Genomic DNA, 20,248 nt, shown 5'->3' with positions numbered 1-20,248 from the left:
TCGCCATTTATCTTGTCTCTATGACTCTATGACATGCTAATAACAGGGAAGAACAATAAGGAGAATTTAGAGAACTTGGACATAGTCCTTATGAGTTTCTCCCAGTGAAAAATGTGTGTTTCCAGGCTCCCCAACTGACCAACTTAGGCTACAGAGTCGTCAAGATTGGGTTACATCCCTTGGAATAGAAAATGAAAATGATCAAAAGTGCCCCACCTCCCATGTCTGTACCTCCTCCCAAAATCCAAAACATCACAATTTTCCATATTATATTCCAATGGCCAAGGTTTTGCCCATTGTCTTAATCTGCTTCTTGTCCTCTGCAGACTGTGTTTTTATTTTGTCTCCTTCCCTTTTTAAATAAAGATCTTCTGTTGGCAGTTTTCCAAATGCTCTCCAGAATCTAAAGATTCTTGGAAGATTACGACCATTGTGTCCATTATCTCTGTTGCTAATTACTTTAATATCCTGGGATGCATCCCAACAGTTTCAAGGGACTTATCAGTCTTTAGCCTTATTTGTTTCCCTAGCACTTTTTCTGTAGTGATAATTTTATGTTTATTTCCTCTCTTCCTTTTGCCCCCAGCCCATTCAGTAATTTTGGCATGGTATTAGTGTCTTGTACCGTGAAAACTGAAGCAATGTATTTATTCAACTCCCCTGCAATGTTTGGTTCTTCTATTATTATTCCCCAGCCTTAATCTCCAAAGGGCTTATGGCTTCTCGCTTCCTTTTAGATATTTAAAGAAGCTCTTACCATCCATCTTGACAATACCTACAACTTCACCCTCAAAGTTTATTTTCTCCCTCTTTATTATGATTAGATTATTTACAGTATGGAAACAGGCCCTTCGACCCAACAAGTCCACACTGACTCTCTGAAGAGAAACCCACCCAGACCCATTCCCCTACATTTACCCCTTCACTTAACACTATGGGCAATTTAGCATGGCCAGTTCACCTAACCCCTGCATATCTTTGGACTGTGGGAGGAAACTGGAGCAAACCCACGCAGACAGTTGCCCGAGGCGGGAATTGAACCCAGGTCTCTGGCACTGTGAGGCAGCAGTGCTAACCACTGTGCCATCGTGCCACCCATTATTCTTTGGTTGTCCTCTGTTGGCTATTCAAAACTTTCCTTAATTCTATGGTTTACCACTAATCTTTATCACATTGCATGATTTTTTTTTCCTTTCAATCTGATGTTATCCTTGACTTCTCTGGTCAACTATGATTTATTTATCCACTCCCAAGAATCTTCTTCCTCACTGGAATGTGAAGCATGAGCGACATCGGACAATCTAGCAGGAAACTTGCCACCAGGTTACATGAACACCAACTGGCCACCAAAAGACATGACTCACTATCACTAGTTTCTATACAGACAGACAAAGAAGGACACCACTTTGACTGGGACAACATGCACATCCTAGGACAGGCAAAACAAAGACACTAACAAGAATTCTTAGAGGCATGGCATTCTAACCAGAACTCCATCAATAAACACATTGATTTAGATCCTATCTACCTTCCCTTGAAACAAAGAACCAGAAATGGCATCACCCAACTTAAGAAACCAAGACCTATAAATAGAGAGGCTGGACATACCGCCAGCGCTTCACTGGAGACTCTCACTGATGCTGTTACCTCGTGTGGTAACGAAAAGTCTGAAAACAAATCTTCAAGCTCAGCTGTTTCTGACCCAAGTTCCTCACTCTCAAAAGGAATGCTAAATTCTACCATGTTATGATCACTACTTCCTAGGGGATCTTCTACACAGGCATCACTTATTAAACCTGCCTCATTACACATCACTGGATCCAAAATAGCCTGTTCCTGGTTGGATTTTTTTAAAAAAATTATGTGGGATGTGAGTGTCACTGGCTGGGCCAGCATTTATTGCCCGTCCCTAGTTGCCCCCTGAGAAGGTGGGGGTGAGCTGCCTTCTTGAATTGCTGCAGTCCATCTGCTGTAGGTAGACCCACAATGCCCTTAGGGAGGGAGTTCCAGGACTTTGACCCAGCAATGCTGAAGGAACAACAATATGTTTCCAAGTCAGGACGGTGAGGGGCTTGAAGGGGAACTTGCAGGGGGTGGTGTTCCCATGGATCTGCTGCCCTTGTCCTTCTAGGTGGAAGTGGTCATGGGTTTGGAAGGTGCTGTCTGAGGATCTTTGGTGAATTTCTGCAGTGCGTCTTGTAGATGGTACAACGAGCTGCTACTGAGTGTCAGTGGTGTGGGGAGTGGTTTGTAAATGTTCTGTCAATCAAGTCATAGACAGTGTCAAGTTTTCTGAATGTAGTTGGAGCTGCACTCATCCAGGCAAGTGGGGAGTATTCCATCACACTCCTGACTCGTGCCTTTTAGGTGAGCTTTGGGGAGTCAGGAGGTGAGTTACTTGCTGCAGTATGCCTAGTCTCTGATCTGCTCTTGTAGCCATTATATTTATGTCCAGTTGAGCTTCTGGTCAATGGTAATCTCCCAGGATGTTGATAGTGGGGAATTCAGTGGTGGTAATACCACTGAATGTCGAGGGGTAGTGATTAGATTGTCTCTTATTGGAGATGGTCATTGCCTGGCATTTGTGTGGTGTGAATGTTACTTGACACTTTTCAGCCTAAGCCTGGATATTGTCCAGATCTTGTTGCATCTGGACAGGGACTGCTTCAGTATCTGAGGAGTCACAAATGGCACTGACTTTGTGCAACCATCAGCAAATATCCCCATTTCTGACCTTTATGATGGAGGGAAAGTAATTGATGAAGATAGCTGAGCCTAGGACACTACTCTGAGGAACTCCTGCAGAAATCTCTTGGACCTGAGATGACTGACCTCCAATAGTCACCACTATCTTCCTCTGTGCCAGATATGACTCTAACCAGTGGAGAGTTTGCCCCCGATACCCATTGATTCCAGCTTCGCAAGGTCTCCTTGATGTCACACTCGATTAAATGTTGCCTTGATGTCAACAACTGTAACTCTCACTCACAACATACAGGTCATTCTGCTTTAATGTGCGTTTTGTCAACACAAATTCACTGTCATGCAATTGATGAATTGGGGACTGTTTTTACAGCGCAAACTTTTAAAACGTGTATAAGCTGTAACGCGGGTACATCACCAATACTTTAAGCTGTTTTTAAGCGTGATTTTTCTATAACACAGGGTTTCACAAGAACGCGACCATTGCATTATAGAAAACTACCTGTATTGTTCTTCAAAATCAATTTGACTACAATCTATGAATCCTTCCTTGTGGCTATCTGTCAATTTGACAACCCCAATCTACAAGAAAATTAAAGTGCCCCACCGTTAATGTACTACCTTTGATACATGCCCTCATTATTTCCTAATTTAATCTCTGTCCTACGGCACAATTGTTGTTTGGGGTTTATAGGCTATTCCCACCAGTTTCTTCTTCCCCTTTTTATTACTTATCTTCACCCATACTGATTCCACGTCTTCTGATTAAGATCATTTCTTGCTATTGTACTTATTCCATCCTATACCAACAATGTACCTCACCACCCTATCCTTCTGAAAATTCATATATTCCTGAATTTTTAGTTCCCAGTTTAGATCCCCTTGTAATCATGTCTCCATAAAGACTATAGGATTGTACCCATTTATGTGCACTTGTGCAATGAATTCACTTACTTTGTTTCAAATGCTGTGCTCATTCAATTAAAGAGGCATTAATTTTGCCTTTTTAAAATCATTTTTCCTCCTTGATCCTTATTCTGCTTTTCTTGTTCCTTTCTGCCATAATCTGACTATTGTTATTCAAATACCTGTGCTGTACTGCTGTCATATTGCCTTGTTTCATAGCCTACGTTTCCCTTTTCCCCCTGTCTCCCACTCTAATTAGCTGATTCATATGGGAACAGTTCACATACATTGGAACACATCTGCATACATCTATTCCAGGTGTGATCTCACCAAGACCCTGTACAAATACAGTAAGACTTTCCTATTTCCAAGTTCACCTCCCTGCAATAAAGGCCAATATACCATATCCCTTCCCAAGTGCTTACAGCACCTGCCTGTTTACTCCCATTGGGTGGGTTACAAGGAGACCCAGAACCCTTTGTACACCCACAATTCCCATGGAACACTGGAGATGGTGTTGTGGAAGTTGAGGAAGTGTTTAAAGGGTGCAGTTTTCCACAGGATTGTGGTTGGTTTTGGTGGTGAGTGTAGAAGCCTCAATATTTACATCTTAGCTTTTGATCTGTAATTCTGAGGGCCACACTGAATGCTGTGAACCAGTGACTCGGAAAAGAGTCAGAGAGATATTGAGTTTTCACAATGCAGAATGAGGCCAATCAGCCCATCTTACCCATGCTGATCATCAAACATTCAAAAGATCTAAGAACAGCATTAGGGCCATTCAGCCTATTCAATCTGCTCCACCATTCTATCACGGCTGACATGTTTCTCAACCCCATTCTCCTGCCTTCTCCCTGTAATCTCTGATCCCCCTTACTAGTCAAACTATCTATCCCTGTCTTAAATTACTTGTCCTTCACAGAATGAGTTCCACAGAATCACTACCCTCTGGCAGAAGAAATTCTTCCCCATCTCAGTTCTAAAGGATTGTCCCCTCAGTCTGAGGTCGTGCCCTCACACTGTTGGAAACATCTTCTCCACATCCACTTAATCCAGTCCTCTTGGTATTCTGTAAGTTTCAAAGCAATTCAATTCCAATTTCCAGCGCTTGGCTTTGCATGTTATCACCCTTCAAGGACACATATTATTACTTCCTAAATGTTTTGAGGGTTCTTGCCTCTAATACCCTTTTAAGTAGGTTGTTCCAGATTCCTACCACCTTCTGGAATCCTTACAGTGTGGAAACAGGCCATTTGGCCTATTGAGTCCACACTGACCCTCCAAAGAGCTCCCACCCACATATCGTATCCCTGTAACCCTGCATTTCCCATGGCTAATCCACCCAGCCTGCACATCCCCAGACAAAATGGGACATATTTGGACTGTGGGAGGGAATTGGAGCACTTGGAGGGACATGAGGACACAGGGAGAATACGTGCAAGCCCCACACAGGCTGAGGGTGGAATTGAATCAGCTCTGGTGCTGTGAGGCAGCTGTGCTAACCACTGAGCCAGCTTCCGGGCTGGAAAACAATCCTCAACTCTCCTCTAAACCTCCTGCTCTTTACCTTATAATGGGAAGCGGTGTTTGGAAGGGTTAACCCCTGTGCAGGGTATTGGTAAAACTGCAAGGCAGAGGGGACACCTCTTCCAGGTGAGAAGCGTGAGATTTTCAATGGGAAGACGTGAGGCAAAAGGATGGTACCTCTCGCACCGCCAGTGTCTGGAGTGTGTAGGAGAGATGAAGCGTAATCTGATAGGATATGTGGATGGGATCAACATTAGAGTGGTGCTGGAAATACACAGCAGGTCAGGCAGCATCCAGGAAAATCGACGTTTCAGGCAGAAACCCTTCATCAGGAATGGTGAAGAGCTCCTGCCTGAAACATTGATTTTTCTGCTGTACATTTCCAGCACCGCTCTAATCTTGACTCTAATCTCCAGCAACTGCAGTCCTCACTTTCGCCTATGTTCTTCGGAGGGTTGGTGTGAACTCGATGGGCCGAATGGCCTGTTTCCCCACTGTAGGGATTCTTGAAGGTGCTGGGAAACTGGAACAACCGACCTAAGAGGGTGGTAGAGGCAAGAACCATCAAGACATTTAGGGAGTAACTATATGTGCCCTTGAAGGGTGATGGCACCTGTATTTGAGTTTCAATAAAAGCCCTAACGACAGGCAAAGCAGCACCTTGAAAGCCTGTGTGTGTGACTTGATAGAAACTTGTTCCCATCTGAATCAGTTGGGGGGGGGGGGGTTGGGGTGTAAATCTGTGTGGAACAGATTCAGCAAGAACTGACAGTCAAACACACACATACACAAGAGGATGTGAAATGAAATTCACTGCGCGATTCACTGGGGAGCAAGTGTCTATACAGCCCTCGCTAATGCCCTGGGGCAGTAAATGTAAAACAGGGCACATTGGTCCCAGGCGCGTTTACAAAAACCAAACAGCAATCTCTCACTTCCTCATTTGCTCACAGCGATTGCTAACGAGCGAAGTCCAGGACCAGGATTTGTTCAGTTCCTGTAACCTCCCCCCCCCCCCCCTCCTCCTGCTCTAGCTGGGGTTTCAGGGAGAATGAAGCGAGTGTCCAGGCGCTGTCAGAGGGTCCCCATCCGCAGGGAGTGAGTCCTGACCCCCGGGCTGCCATGGCTCACTCTCACCAGGGACTGCTCCTCTTGCTGGCTCTGCTCTTCCCCAGCTGGGTAAGTAAAGATCTCTCTCACACACCTCACAGCCTCGCGGTTTTAACACGGACTGAAATGCTTTCAGGGCGAGATGGGTCTGGTGGAGTTTGTAGATTTTGCAAAGCACTGCTCTGGGGCGGGGGGAGAGTGACAGAGAGAAAGAATGTGACAGAGAGAGGGAGAGTGTGTTAGAGAGAGGGAGAGAGACAGAGAGAGGGAATGTGACAGAGAAAGAAAGTATGTTACAGGGACAGAGTGACAGAAAGAGAGAGAGTATGACAGAGACAGAGGGAGAGTGTGACAGACAGAGGGAGTGTGTGATAGAGAGAGAGGGACAGATAGAGAGCAAGGGAGAGTGCGACAGAGAGATGGAGAGTGTGACAGAGAGAGAGGGAGTGTGTGACAGAGAGGGAGTGTGTGACAGAGAGAGGGAGGGAGTGTGTGACAGAGAGGGAGTGTGTGACAGAGAGGGAGGGAGAGTGTGACAGAGAGGGAGTGTGTGACAGAGAGAGGGAGAGTGTGACAGAGAGGGAGTGTGTGACAGAGAGATGGAGAGTGTGACAGAGAGAGAGATTTTGACAGTGTTAGAAAGAAAGGAGTGTAACAGAATGATGGGTACAGAGCATGCAACAGAGAGGGAGAGTGTGACAGAGAGGGAGAGTGTGACAGAGAGGGAGTGTGTGACAGAGAGAGGGAGGGAGTGTGTGACAGAGAGAGGGAGAGTGTGACAGAGAGGGAGTGTGTGACAGAGAGGGAGTGTGTGACAGAGAGAGGGAGGGAGTGTGTGACAGAGAGAGGGAGAGTGTGACAGAGAGGGAGTGTGTGACAGAGAGAGGGAGAGTGTGACAGAGAGGGAGTGTGTGACAGAGAGGGAGTGTGTGACAGAGAGAGGGAGGGAGTGTGTGAAAGAGAGGGAGTGTGTGACAGAGAGAGGGGAGGGAGTGTGTGACAGAGAGGGAGTGTGTGACAGAGAGAGGAGGGAGTGTGTGACAGAGAGGGAGTGTGTGACAGAGAGAGGGAGGGAGTGTGACAGAGAGGGAGTGTGTGACAGAGAGGGAGGGAGTGTGACAGAGAGGGAGTGTGTGACAGAGAGAGGGAGGGAGTGTGTGAAAGAGAGGGAGTGTGTGGACAGAGAGAGGAGGGAGTGTGTGACAGAGAGGGAGTGTGTGACAGAGAGAGGGAGGGAGTGTGTGACAGAGAGGGAGTGTGTGACAGAGAGAGGGAGGGAGTGTGTGACAGAGAGGGAGAGTGTGACAGAGAGAGGGAGAGTGTGACAGAGAGGGAGTGTGTGACAGAGGGAGGGAGAGTGTGACAGAGAGAGGGAGAGTGTGACAGAGAGGGAGTGTGTGACAGAGAGAGGGAGGGAGTGTGTGACAGAGAGGGAGAGTGTGACAGAGAGAGGGAGAGTGTGACAGAGAGGGAGTGTGTGACAGAGAGGGAGGGAGAGTGTGACAGAGAGGGAGTGTGTGACAGAGGGAGGGAGAGTGTGACAGAGAGGGAGTGTGTGACAGAGAGGGAGTGTGTGACAGAGAGAGGGAGGGAGTGTGTGACAGAGAGGGAGAGTGTGACAGAGAGAGGGAGAGTGTGACAGAGAGGGAGTGTGTGACAGAGGGAGGGAGAGTGTGACAGAGAGGGAGTGTGTGACAGAGAGAGGGAGTGTGTGACAGAGAGAGGGAGGGAGTGTGTGACAGAGAGAGGGAGTGTGTGACAGAGAGAGGGAGGGAGTGTGTGACAGAGAGGGAGTGTGTGACAGAGAGGGAGTGTGTGACAGAGAGGGAGGGAGAGTGTGACAGAGAGGGAGTGTGTGACAGAGAGGAAGTGTGTGACAGAGAGGGAGGGAGAGTGTGACAGAGAGGGAGTGTGTGACAGAGAGGGAGGGAGAGTGTGACAGAGAGGGAGTGTGTGACAGAGAGGGAGTGTGTGACAGAGAGGGAGGGAGAGTGTGACAGAGAGGGAGTGTGTGACAGAGAGGAAGTGTGTGACAGAGAGAGGGAGGGAGTGTGTGACAGAGAGGGAGTGTGTGACAGAGAGAGGGAGGGAGTGTGTGACAGAGAGGGAGTGTGTGACAGAGAGAGGGAGGGAGTGTGTGACAGAGAGGGAGTGTGTGACAGAGAGAGGGAGGGAGTGTGTGACAGAGAGGGAGGGAGAGTGTGACAGAGAGTGAGTGTGTGACAGAGAGGGAGAGTGTGACAGAGAGAGGGAGTGTGTGACAGAGAGGGAGTGTGTGACAGAGAGGGAGCTACAGAAAGAGGGAGTGACAGAGACAACGAAAGACAGAGAGAGGGAGAGTGTGACAGAGAGAGGGAGGGAGAGTGACAGAGAGGGAGGGAGAGTGTGACAGAGAGGGAAGGAGAGAGTGACAGAGAGGGAGGGAGTGTGTGACAGAGAGGGAGCTACAGAAAGAGGGAGTGACAGAGGTAACGAAAGACAGAGAGAGAGGGAGAGTGTGACAGAGAGAGGGAGGGAGAGTGACAGAGAGGGAGGGAGAGTGTGACAGAGATGGAGGACGAGAGTGACAGAGAGGGAGGGAGAGAGTGACAGAGAGGGAGAGAGTGACAGAGAGGGAGGGAGAGAGTGACAGACAAAGCGGGCAAGTGTGATCGAGAGAGCATGTGGCAGAGGGAGGGAGAGAGTGACCGAGAGGGAGGGAAAGTGTGACAGAGAGGGAGGGAGAGTGTGACAGAGAGAGGGAGAGAGTGACCGAGAGGGAGGGAAAGTGTGACAGAGAGGGAGGGAGAGTGTGACAGAGAGGGAGAGTGTGACAGATAGAGGAAGAATGTGACAGAGAGAGGGAGAGTGAAAGAGAAAGAGGGAGAGTGTGACAGAGAGAGAGGGAGAGTGTGACAGAGAAAGAGGGAGAGTGTGACAGAGAAAGAGGGAGAGTGTGACAGAGAGAGAGGGAGAGTGTGACAGAGAGGGAGGGAGAGTGTGACAGAGAGAGGGAGGGAGAGTGTGACAGAGAGAGGGAGAATGAAAGAGAAGGAGGGAGAGTGTGACAGAGAGAGAGGGAGAACGTGACAGAGGGAGAGTGAAAGAGAAAGAGGGAGAGTGTGACAGGGAGAGAGGGAGAGTGTGACAGAGAGAGGGAGAGTGAAAGAGAAAGAGGGAGAGTGTGACAGAGAGAGAGGGAGAGTGTGACAGAGAGAGGGAGAGTGTGACAGAGAGGGGGTGTGTGACAGAGAGATGGAGAGTGTGACAGAGAGAGAGATTTTGACAGTGTTAGAAAGAAAGGAGTGTAACAGAATGACGGGTACAGAGCACGCAACAGAGAGGGGGAGTGTGACAGAGAGGGAGAGTGTGACAGAGAGGGAGGGAGAGTGTGACAGAGAGGGAGGGAGAGTGTGACAGAGAGGGAGTGTGTGACAGAGAGAGGGATGGAGTGTGTGACAGAGAGAGGGAGGGATTGTGTGACAGAGAGGGAGTGTGTGACAGAGAGAGGGAGGGAGTGTGTGACAGAGAGGGAGTGTGTGACAGAGAGAGGGAGTGTGTGACAGAGAGGGAGGGAGTGTGTGACAGAGAGGGAGTGTGTGACAGAGAGAGGGAGTGTGTGACAGAGAGGGAGGGAGTGTGTGACAGAGAGGGAGGGAGAGTGTGACAGAGAGGGAGGGAGAGTGTGACAGAGAGGGAGTGTGTGACAGAGAGGGAGTGTGTGACAGAGAGAGGGAGGGAGTGTGTGACAGAGAGGGAGTGTGTGACAGAGAGAGGGATGGAGTGTGTGACAGAGAGAGGGAGGGAGTGTGTGACAGAGAGGGAGTGTGTGACAGAGAGGAAGTGTGTGACAGAGAGAGGGAGGGAGTGTGTGACAGAGAGAGGGAGGGAGTGTGTGACAGAGAGGGAGTGTGTGACAGAGAGGGAGGGAGAGTGTGACAGAGAGGGAGTGTGTGACAGAGAGATGGAGAGTGTGACAGAGAGGGAGTGTGTGACAGAGAGGGAGTGTGTGACAGAGAGGGAGGGAGAGTGTGACAGAGAGGGAGTGTGTGACAGAGAGGGAGGGAGAGTGTGACAGAGAGGGAGTGTGTGACAGAGAGGGAGTGTGTGACAGAGAGGGAGGGAGAGTGTGACAGAGAGGGAGTGTGTGACAGAGAGGGAGTGTGTGACAGAGAGGGAGGGAGAGTGTGACAGAGAGGGAGTGTGTGACAGAGAGGGAGTGTGTGACAGAGAGAGGGAGTGTGTGACAGAGAGAGGGAGGGAGTGTGTGACAGAGAGGGAGTGTGTGACAGAGAGAGGGAGGGAGTGTGTGACAGAGAGGGAGTGTGTGACAGAGAGAGGGAGGGAGAGTGTGACAGAGAGGGAGTGTGTGACAGAGAGAGGGAGGGAGTGTGTGACAGAGAGAGGGAGGGAGTGTGTGATAGAGAGGGAGTGTGTGACAGAGAGGGAGTGTGTGACAGAGAGAGGGAGGGAGTGTGTGACAGAGAGGGAGGGAGTGTGTGACAGAGAGGGAGTGTGTGACAGAGAGAGGGAGGGAGTGTGTGACAGAGAGGGAGTGTGTGACAGAGAGAGGGAGGGAGTGTGTGACAGAGAGGGAGTGTGTGACAGAGAGAGGGAGGGAGTGTGTGACAGAGAGGGAGTGTGTGACAGAGAGAGGGAGGGAGAGTGTGACAGAGAGGGAGTGTGTGACAGAGAGAGGGAGGGAGTGTGTGACAGAGAGAGGGAGGGAGTGTGTGATAGAGAGGGAGTGTGTGACAGAGAGGGAGTGTGTGACAGAGAGAGGGAGGGAGTGTGTGACAGAGAGGGAGGGAGAGTGTGACAGAGTGTGAGTGTGTGACAGAGAGGGAGAGTGTGACAGAGAGAGGGAGTGTGTGACAGAGAGGGAGTGTGTGACAGAGAGGGAGGGAGTGTGTGACAGAGAGGGAGGGAGAGTGTGACAGAGAGGGAGTGTGTGACAGAGAGGGAGTGTGTGACAGAGAGGGAGTGTGTGACAGAGAGAGGGAGTGTGTGACAGAGAGGGAGTGTGTGACAGAGAGGGAGGGAGTGTGTGACAGAGAGGGAGTGTGTGACAGAGAGGGAGCTACAGAAAGAGGGAGTGACAGAGGTAACGAAAGACAGAGAGAGAGGGAGAGTGTGACAGAGAGAGGGAGGGAGAGTGACAGAGAGGGAGGGAGAGTGTGACAGAGATGGAGGACGAGAGTGACAGAGAGGGAGGGAGAGAGTGACAGAGAGGGAGAGAGTGACAGAGAGGGAGGGAGAGAGTGACAGACAAAGCGGGCAAGTGTGATAGAGAGAGCATGTGACAGAGGGAGGGAGAGAGTGACCGAGAGGGAGGGAAAGTGTGACAGAGAGGGAGGGAGAGTGTGACAGAGAGAGGGAGAGAGTGACCAAGAGGGAGGGAAAGTGTGACAGAGAGGGAGGGAGAGTGTGACAGAGAGGGAGGGAGAGAGTGACAGAGAGGGAGAGTGTGACAGATAGAGGAAGAATGTGACAGAGAGAGGGAGAGTGAAAGAGAAAGAGGGAGAGTGTGACAGAGAGAGAGGGAGAGTGTGACAGAGAGAGAGGGAGAGTGTGACAGAGAGAGGGAGAGTGTGACAGAGAAAGACGGAGAGTGTGACAGAGAGAGAGGGAGAGTGTGACAGAGAGGGAGGGAGAGTGTGACAGAGAGAGGGAGGGAGAGTGTGACAGAGAGAGGGAGAATGAAAGAGAAGGAGGGAGAGTGTGACAGAGAGAGAGGGAGAACGTGACAGAGGGAGAGTGAAAGAGAAAGAGGGAGAGTGTGACAGGGAGAGAGGGAGAGTGTGACAGAGAGAGGGAGAGTGAAAGAGAAAGAGGGAGAGTGTGACAGAGAGAGAGGGAGAGTGTGACAGAGAGAGGGAGAGTGTGACAGAGAGGGAGTGTGTGACAGAGAGATGGAGAGTGTGACAGAGAGAGAGATTTTGACAGTGTTAGAAAGAAAGGAGTGTAACAGAATGACGGGTACAGAGCAAGCAACAGAGAGGGGGAGCGTGACAGAGAGGGAGAGTGTGACAGAGAGGGAGGGAGAGTGTGACAGAGAGGGAGTGTGTGACAGAGAGAGGGAGGGAGTGTGTGACAGAGAGGGAGGGAGAGTGTGACAGAGAGGGAGTGTGTGACAGAGAGGGAGTGTGTGACAGAGAGGGAGGGAGAGTGTGACAGAGAGGGAGTGTGTGACAGAGAGGGAGTGTGTGACAGAGAGAGGGAGTGTGTGACAGAGAGGGAGTGTGTGACAGAGAGAGAGTGTTGACAGAGAGAGGGAGGGAGTGTGTGACAGAGAGGGAGTGTTGACAGAGAGGGAGGGAGAGTGTGACAGAGAGGGAGCTACAGAAAGAGGGAGTGACAGAGACAACGAAAGACAGAGAGAGGGAGAGTGTGACAGAGAGGGAAGGAGAGAGTGACAGAGAGGGAGGGAGTGTGTGACAGAGAGGGAGCTACAGAAAGAGGGAGTGACAGAGGTAACGAAAGACAGAGAGAGAGGGCGAGTGTGACAGAGAGAGGGAGGGAGAGTGACAGAGAGGGAGGGAGAGTGTGACAGAGAGGGAAGGAGAGAGTGACAGAGAGGGAAATTGTGACAGAGAGGGAGGGAGAGTGTGACAGAGATGGAGGACGAGAGTGACAGAGAGGGAGGAAGAGAGTGACAGAGATGGAGGACGAGAGTGACAGAGAGGGAGGGAGAGAGTGACAGAGAGGGAGAGAATGACAGAGAGGGAGAGAGAGAGTGACAGACAAAGCGGGCAAGTGTGATAGAGAGAGCATGTGACAGAGGGAGGGAGAGAGTGACCGAGAGGGAGGAAGAGTGTGACAGAGAGGGAGGGAGAGAGTGACAGAGAGGGAGGGAGAGAGTGACAGAGAGGGAGAGTGTGACAGATAGAGGAAGAATGTGACAGAGAGAGGGAGAGTGAAAGAGAAAGAGGGAGAGTGTGACAGAGAGAGAGGGAGAGTGTGACAGAGAGAGGGAGAGTGTGACAGAGAAAGAGGGAGAGTGTGACAGAGAGGGAGGGAGAGTGTGACAGAGAGAGGGAGAATGAAAGAGAAGGAGGGAGAGTGTGACAGAGAGAGAGGGAGAATGTGACAGAGGGAGAGTGAAAGAGAAAGAGGGAGAGTGTGACAGGGAGAGAGGGAGAGTGTGACAGAGAGAGGGAGAGTGAAAGAGAAAGAGGGAGAGTGTGACAGAGAAAGAGGGAGAGTGTGACAGAGAGAGGGAGAGAGAAAGAGAAAGAGGGAGAGTGTGACAGAGAGAGAGGGAGAGTGTGACAGAGAGAGGGAGAGTGAAAGAGAAAGAGGGAGTGTGTGACAGAGAGAGAGGGAGAGAGTGACAGAGAGAGAGGGAGAGTGTGACAGAAAGGGAGAGTGTGACAGAGAGAGAGGGAGAGTGTGACAGAGAGAGGGAGAGTGAAAGAGAAAGAGGGAGAGTGTGACAGAGAGAAAGGGAGAGTGTGACAGAGAGAGGGAGAGTGAAAGAGAAAGAGGGAGAGTGTGACAGAGAGAGAGGGAGAGTGTGACAGAGAGAGGGAGAGTGAAAGAGAAAGAGGGAGAGTGTGACAGAGAGAGGGAGAGTGAAAGAGAAAGAGGGAGAGTGTGACAGAGAGAAAGGGAGAGTGTGACAGAGAGAGGGAGAGTGAAAGAGAAAGAGGGAGAGTGTGACAGAGAGAGAGGGAGAGTGTGACAGAGAGAGGGAGAGAGAAAGAGAAAGAGGGAGAGTGTGACAGAGAGAGAGGGAGAGTGTGACAGAGAGAGGGAGAGTGAAAGAGAAAGAGGGAGAGTGTGACAGAGAGAGAGGGAGAGTGTGACAGAGAGAGGGAGAGTGAAAGAGAAAGAGGGACAGTGTGACAGAGAGAGGGAGAGTGAAAGAGAAAGAGAGAGAGTGTGACAGAGAGAGGGAGAGAGTGACAGAGAGAGAGAGGGAGAGTGTGACAGAGAGAGGGAGAGAGTGACAGAGAGAGAGAGGGAGAGTGTGACAGAGAGAGAGGTAGAAAGTTAAAAATCACACAACATCAGGTTAATAGTCCAACAGGTTTGACCTGTTGGACTATAACCTGGTGTTGTGTGATTTTTAACTTTGTACACCCCAGTCCAACACCGGCATCTCCGAATCAGAGAGAGAGGGATTGTGACAGAGTGTTATAAAGAAGGGGATGTAATATAGTGATAGAGAGCATGTGACAGAGAGGGAGAGTGTGACAGAGAGAGAGCTACAGAAAGAGCGAGTGACAGAGACAATGTGAGACAAAGAGAAAGGCAGAGTGTGACAGAGACAGAGGGAGAGTGTGTCAGAGGGGAGAGCCAGCAACAGAAAAGGAGAGTGTGGCAGAAATAGTGAAGGAAATGACAAGTGTGATTATTTGACAGAGAGAATGAGAGACTGACAGAGATGGGGAATGTGTGACAAAGAGTGGCGAATATGACTGGAAGAGAGAGAGAATGTGACAGAAAGAGGGGGAGATAGAGAATAGGATGAAAGAGAGAGATAGAAAGACAGGTGGAGATAGTGAGATGGTGTGACAGAGAGAGAGAGTGTGACAGAGAGAGGAGAGAAGTGTGAAGAGGCAAAAAGATGGTTAAGAGTGTGAACAGGGGCCATAGGGAGTCTGATCGAGAGAGGGGAGCAGTGTGAGGGAGGGGAAGACTGTAAGAGAGAGGGTGGGAGTGTGAGAGAGAGGGGCAGTGTGAGAGAGAGGGAGGGAGTGTGAGAGAGTGTGGGGCAGTGTGAGAGAGGGGAAGACTGTGAGAGAGAGGGTGGGGAGTGTGAGAGAAAGACGGGGCAGTGTCGGGGGGGCAGTGTGAGAGAGAGGGAGTGAGTGTGAGAGAGAGGGGGCAGTGTGAGAGACAGGGAGCAGTGGGGGGGGGCAGTGTGAGAGAGAGGGGGCAGTGTGAGTGAGAGGGGGGCAGTGTGAGAGAGGGGGAGTAATGGGGGGGCAGTGTGAGAGAGAGGGGGCAGTGTGTGAGAGGGAGGGGGGCAGTGTAAGAGAGGGGGCAGTGTGAGAGAGAGAGGGGGCAGTGTGAGAGAGGGGGCAGTGTGAGAGAGGGGGGCAATGTGAGTGATGGGGGCAGTGTGAGAGAGAGGGGCAGTGTGAGTGAGGGGGGCAGTGTGAGAGAGATGGGGCCAGTGTGTGAGAGAGGGAGCAAGTGACAAAGGGGGGGAGAGTGTGAGAGAAGGGGCAGTGTGTGAGAGGGGGGGCAGTGTGAGTGAGAGGGGACAGTGTGGGGGCAGTGTGAGAGAGAGGGGGCAGTGTGAGTGAGAGGGGGGCAGTGTGAGAGAGAGGGGGCAGTGTGAGTGAGAGGGGGGCAGTGTGTGAGAGAGGGAGCAAGTGACAAAGGGGGGGAGAGTGTGAGAGAGAAGGGGCAGTGTGTGAGGGGGGGCAGTGTGAGTGAGAGGGGACAGCAGGGGGGCAGTGTGAGAGAGAGGGGGCAGTGTGATTGAGAGGGGGGCAGTGTGTGAGAGAGGGGGGGGCAATGTGTGAGAGATGGAGCAAATGACAAAGGGGGGGGAGAGTGTGAGAGAGAGGGGGAGTGTGTGTGACAGGATGTGGTTTGACTTACTTTAAACATTTTTGCATGGTGAAGAATTTATTGCTGGAGTCAGTGAGGACCTCTCTGAATCTACTCTACAATTAATGTGAAGCATTGACCGTAACAATGACATGGGGTTGTGGAGGGAGTTCCTGATCTAATTGACTCTTGGTGTAAGAGGGAAGTGTGAGCAGGAGCTCGGGGTGTGTGTGTGTGACTGGTGAGAAAGTAATTAAATAGGAACAGTTGATCTCAACAAGCTATGATTAATATCGAGCAATTTCCTCTCAGTGCCAACGCAGTCATATTGACTGATGTGAAAATAATGGGTGTGGTTTCTTTGTTAGCTATTCTGCAGGACTGAGAAACGTTTAACAAACAAATAATAACTGATAAGAGAACCACCATTTTCACGCAGCGAGTGGTTGGGAGCTGGACTGCCTGAGAGTGCGGTCAGGACAGGTTCAGGCAAGGTATTCCAAACGGAGTTAGACTGATATGTGCAAAAGGATGAGCGTGTGGGGTTACAGGAAGAGTGACACCAATACTGATTTGGAGAGCCTCAGTAAGCACGATGGGCCGAATAGCCTTCCTTGATACTATAATTCTGTGAAGTGCAATTTTTTGGGAAGAATGTGAAGCTTGCAAAGATTGGCATTGGTTCCTGATAAGGTGGCAGTCAGCTGTACTTGAACTGATGTCAAATAAGGAATTTGGTTTTGGTGTTGGTTTGTCAAAGCTAAATAGTTCAGAGCAACCCCCTGGAGACTCCTCTCACCATTGGGAAACCGGCCTGGTCGCTCTTACTGGGATAATTTTACCAACAGACAGAGAACTGTTCACAATGCCACAGAAATTCTGTGTTTTCTTTCAATTATTCTTGGGATGGCTGGGGCTGTTTTCCATGGAACGTCGGAGGCTGAGGGGTGACCTTATAGAGGATTATAAAATCACGAGAGGCATGGAAGGGGTAAATAGGCAAGGTCTTTTCCCTGGGATGGGGGAGTCCAGAACTAGAGGGCATAGGTTTAGGGTGAGAGGGGAAAGATATAAAAGGGACCTAAGGGGCAACTTTTTCATGCAGAGGGTGGTACGTGTATGGAATGAACTGCCAGGGGAAGTGGTGGAGGCTGGTACAATGACATTTAAAAGGCATCTGGATGGGTATATGAATAGGAAGGTTTAGAGGGATATGGGTCAAATGCTGGCAAATGAGACTAGATTAATTTAGGATATCTGGACGGCATGGATGAGTTGGACCGAAGGGTCTGTTTCCGTGCTGTACATCCTGATGATTCCATGTGGCCATTGTTGGCTGGGCCAGTATTTATTGTCCATCCCTGATCACCCGGAGGTCAGTTCAGAGACAGCCACATTGCTGAGGATCTGGAGACACATGTCGGCCAGACTGGGCAGGGTTGGCAGATTTCCTCTTCCAAATGGCTTTAATGAGCCCAATGGGATTTTACAACAATTGACTGTAGTTATATGGTCACCATTACACCAACATTTCATTCTAGATTTTTATGGAATTCAAATTCTGACATCCGCAATAGTGGGATTCATACTCGTCCCCCAGAACATTAGTGTAGGGGTCCAGATTACTGTACCGACAGCACAGAAAAGACCCTTTGGCCCATCAAGCCCGTGCCGACCTATCTACACTAAACCCACTTCTCAGCATTTGGCTTCACTTGCGATGACATTTCAAGTGCTCATCAGGTAGTTGAAAGTCGCAGGAGTAGACCATTACACTCTCACCTCTCCTGATTCTGACGTGCGCTGAGATCTACTCCATAAACGTCAGCTGTGATTGGAAAACAACCCAGGTTAACAAGAATGACACCGACATCTAGGTGTTAGACTGTGACGAGAGATTGTACAAGTTAGGGCTTTAACTCTAGAATATAGAAGCTTAACGGTTGATCTGATCAAAGTCTTTGAGATACCAACAGGAAAGGACAGGGTAGATATCGACAAACTATTCCCACTGTTTAGAGAATTCTAGAACGAGGGGCATAGTCAGAGAATGAGGACGGGGCCTTTCAGGAAAGATGACAGGAATCGCTTCTACACACAAAGGATGGAAGAGGTTTAGACCCTCTTCCGCAAATTGCAATGGATACAGAATCAGTTATTAATGTTAAATTTGAGATGGATCCATTTTTGATAAGTGAAGGGATTAAGGGATACAGGCCAGAGGCAGGTATATGGAGTTAGGCTTCAAACATGATCTCATTGACCGTAAGGTATTGGAGCAGAATTAGGCCATTTTGCCCATCGAGTCTGCTCTGTCATTCGATCATCTGTTTCTCCTCAGATGCTGCCTGACCTGCTGTGCTTTTCCAGCACCATTCTAATCTAGACTCTGATTTCCAGCATCTGCAGTCCTCACTTTTGCCCATCTGTTTCTCAACCCTATTTCCTGCCTTCTCCCTGTCATTGATCCCCTTACCAATCAAGAACGTGTGTCTTGAATGGTGGAACCTCTGAGGGGCTGAATGGCCTATTTCTGTTCCTATAAAATAAACAGGCAGCGCAAAGGGCCCACATTGATTTTAAGAAGCAAAGTCAGAATATAACTGGTCTGAAACTACCCACAAAGCATTTTCCTATGTGAAAGAGGAAGCTTGTGAAGGTTGCATCAGTTCGTCCTGGTGGTGACTGAATAAACACTGCTTAGGAGTGACCGAAAGATACTCAAACCTTAGTGGGAGCCATGTGCAAGTCAGTAATGCTTTCTCCCTCGACACCAAAGCAGAAACATCCCTCCTCTCTGTTACCCTCACACCCAGTCCCCCAGGTAGCTACGATGGCTGCCAGCGTGAGGTCAATGCGGGCACATCCGCCTTATCAGAGGGGACAGAAGCTGAGAAATCTACCGGGGGGTAACGTAATCTCCTTGAATGTGACAGAATTACCTAGCGAGAAAGCAATAAACCCAGAACCATGAGGAACTGAAACTTCAAGCAAAAAAAAATCGCCAAAAATCTAAAATTAGCTGTAGAAGTGGTGAACAATTCACAGGAGGGTTTTGGTGAGCAATCAAGGGCTAGATTCAGCTGGGAGCTGGGAGTTGTGTAGATTTTGTTGGCACAGACTGGAAGAGGTGAAGGGCTTTTCTGCATTGTGTGATTTACAATGTGATGGGTTTCAGGCAGTGAGGTTTCTCGTCAATCAATGATCTTTTCTGACAGAAGACAACTTCTTGTCAGAAGTAGAGATTTCTGACAATAGCTTACAATCTACTTCCTCAAATGTTGTACATACTTCCTGTTACATTGTCACCAGCACAGTTTATCAATAAAGCCCGTTTTGCTGTAAAACTTTGGGACAACCTCACAGGAAATCTGAAAATTATTTTACATTGCAACCATTCAGTCATCATGATATTCACACACGATATTATATATTAGGGATCCAGATGATCAAATAGAACATAGAACAATACCGCACAGAACAGGCCCTTCGGCTCTCGATGTTGCGCCAACCTGTGAACTAATCTCAGCTTGTCCCCCTACACTATCCCAAAATCACCCATGTGCTTATCTAAGGATTGCTTAAATCTCCCTAATGTGGCTGAGTTGACTACATTAGCAGGTAGTGCATTCCACACCCTTACCACTCTCTGCGTAAAAAACCTGCCTCCGACATCTGTCTTAAATCTATCTCCCCTCAATTTGTAGTTATGCCCCCTCGTACACGTCATCATCTAGGAAAAAGACTTTCACTGTCTATCCTATCTAATCCTCGGATCATCATGGAACAGTTATAAAAGGAGTCACCAGCTCATCTCTGCAACAGCAACTCCTCCATGGGGGAGCAGGAGGGAGACAATAGCCTAAGGTTATTATCGCTGGACTGTTAATCCAGAGACCCAGGTAATCTTGGTTCAAATCCCACCATGGCAAATGGTGGAATTTGAATTCAATAAGAATCTGGAATTAAGAGTCTAACGATGATCATGAATCCATGTTGTTGGAAGAATTCATCTAGTTCACTAATGTCCTTCAGGGAAGGAAACTGCCTTCCTTACCTGGTTTGGCCTACATGTGACTCCTGACCCATAGCCATGTGGGTGACTCTTAGCTGCTCTCTGGGCAATTAGGGACAGGCAATAAATGCTGCCTAGCCAGTGACACCCTCATCCTGTGAGTGAATTAAGAAAAAAAGTCCAACTAACCTGCTCTTTACCTCCAGGCCTGCAACTTTATTTTCTCCTTCAGGATAAATTTAGTTCTTTTTTGAAGGCCTTGTTTGAATCTGCCTCCTCCACACCAGACTCTCACCACTTACTGTTGAGGAACTTTCTTATATTAATTCACAGGATGTAGGTGTCACTGGCTAGGCATGATTTTATTGCCCATTACCTAATTACCCAAAAGGCAGTTCAGAGTTGACCACATCGTTGTGTGTCTGGCGTCACATGCAGGAGGGAAGATTTCCTTCCTGCAAGGACATTGGTGAACCTAATGGTTTCTTTTAACAGCAATGT

The 20,248-nt window shown here is 49.2% G+C and overlaps 1 protein-coding gene across 2 annotated transcripts in view; it reads left to right on the top strand.

Moving 5' to 3' along the window:
- The first annotated feature begins 6,159 nt into the window (after positions 1 to 6,159).
- The window catches only part of LOC122542007 (receptor-type tyrosine-protein phosphatase H-like), a 116,370-nt gene continuing 102,281 nt past the window's right edge, over positions 6,160 to 20,248 (top strand). For both annotated transcript variants that reach the window (XM_087978247.1, XM_087978246.1), the window contains exon 1: positions 6,160 to 6,315. In XM_087978247.1, the coding sequence (XP_087834373.1) occupies positions 6,259 to 6,315 (57 nt within the window). In that variant the 5' untranslated portion in view covers positions 6,160 to 6,258. The remainder of the gene's footprint in view (positions 6,316 to 20,248) is intronic.

The sequence above is a fragment of the Chiloscyllium plagiosum genome, unplaced genomic scaffold (genome assembly GCF_037043375.1).
Source record: "Chiloscyllium plagiosum isolate Xiang-an unplaced genomic scaffold, Cpla_swu_hap1 HiC_scaffold_33, whole genome shotgun sequence".
Taxonomy (NCBI): Eukaryota; Metazoa; Chordata; class Chondrichthyes; order Orectolobiformes; family Hemiscylliidae; genus Chiloscyllium; species Chiloscyllium plagiosum.
The sequence above is the reverse complement of the archived record's forward strand: the minus strand, read 5'-3'. Positions and strand labels throughout refer to the sequence as shown.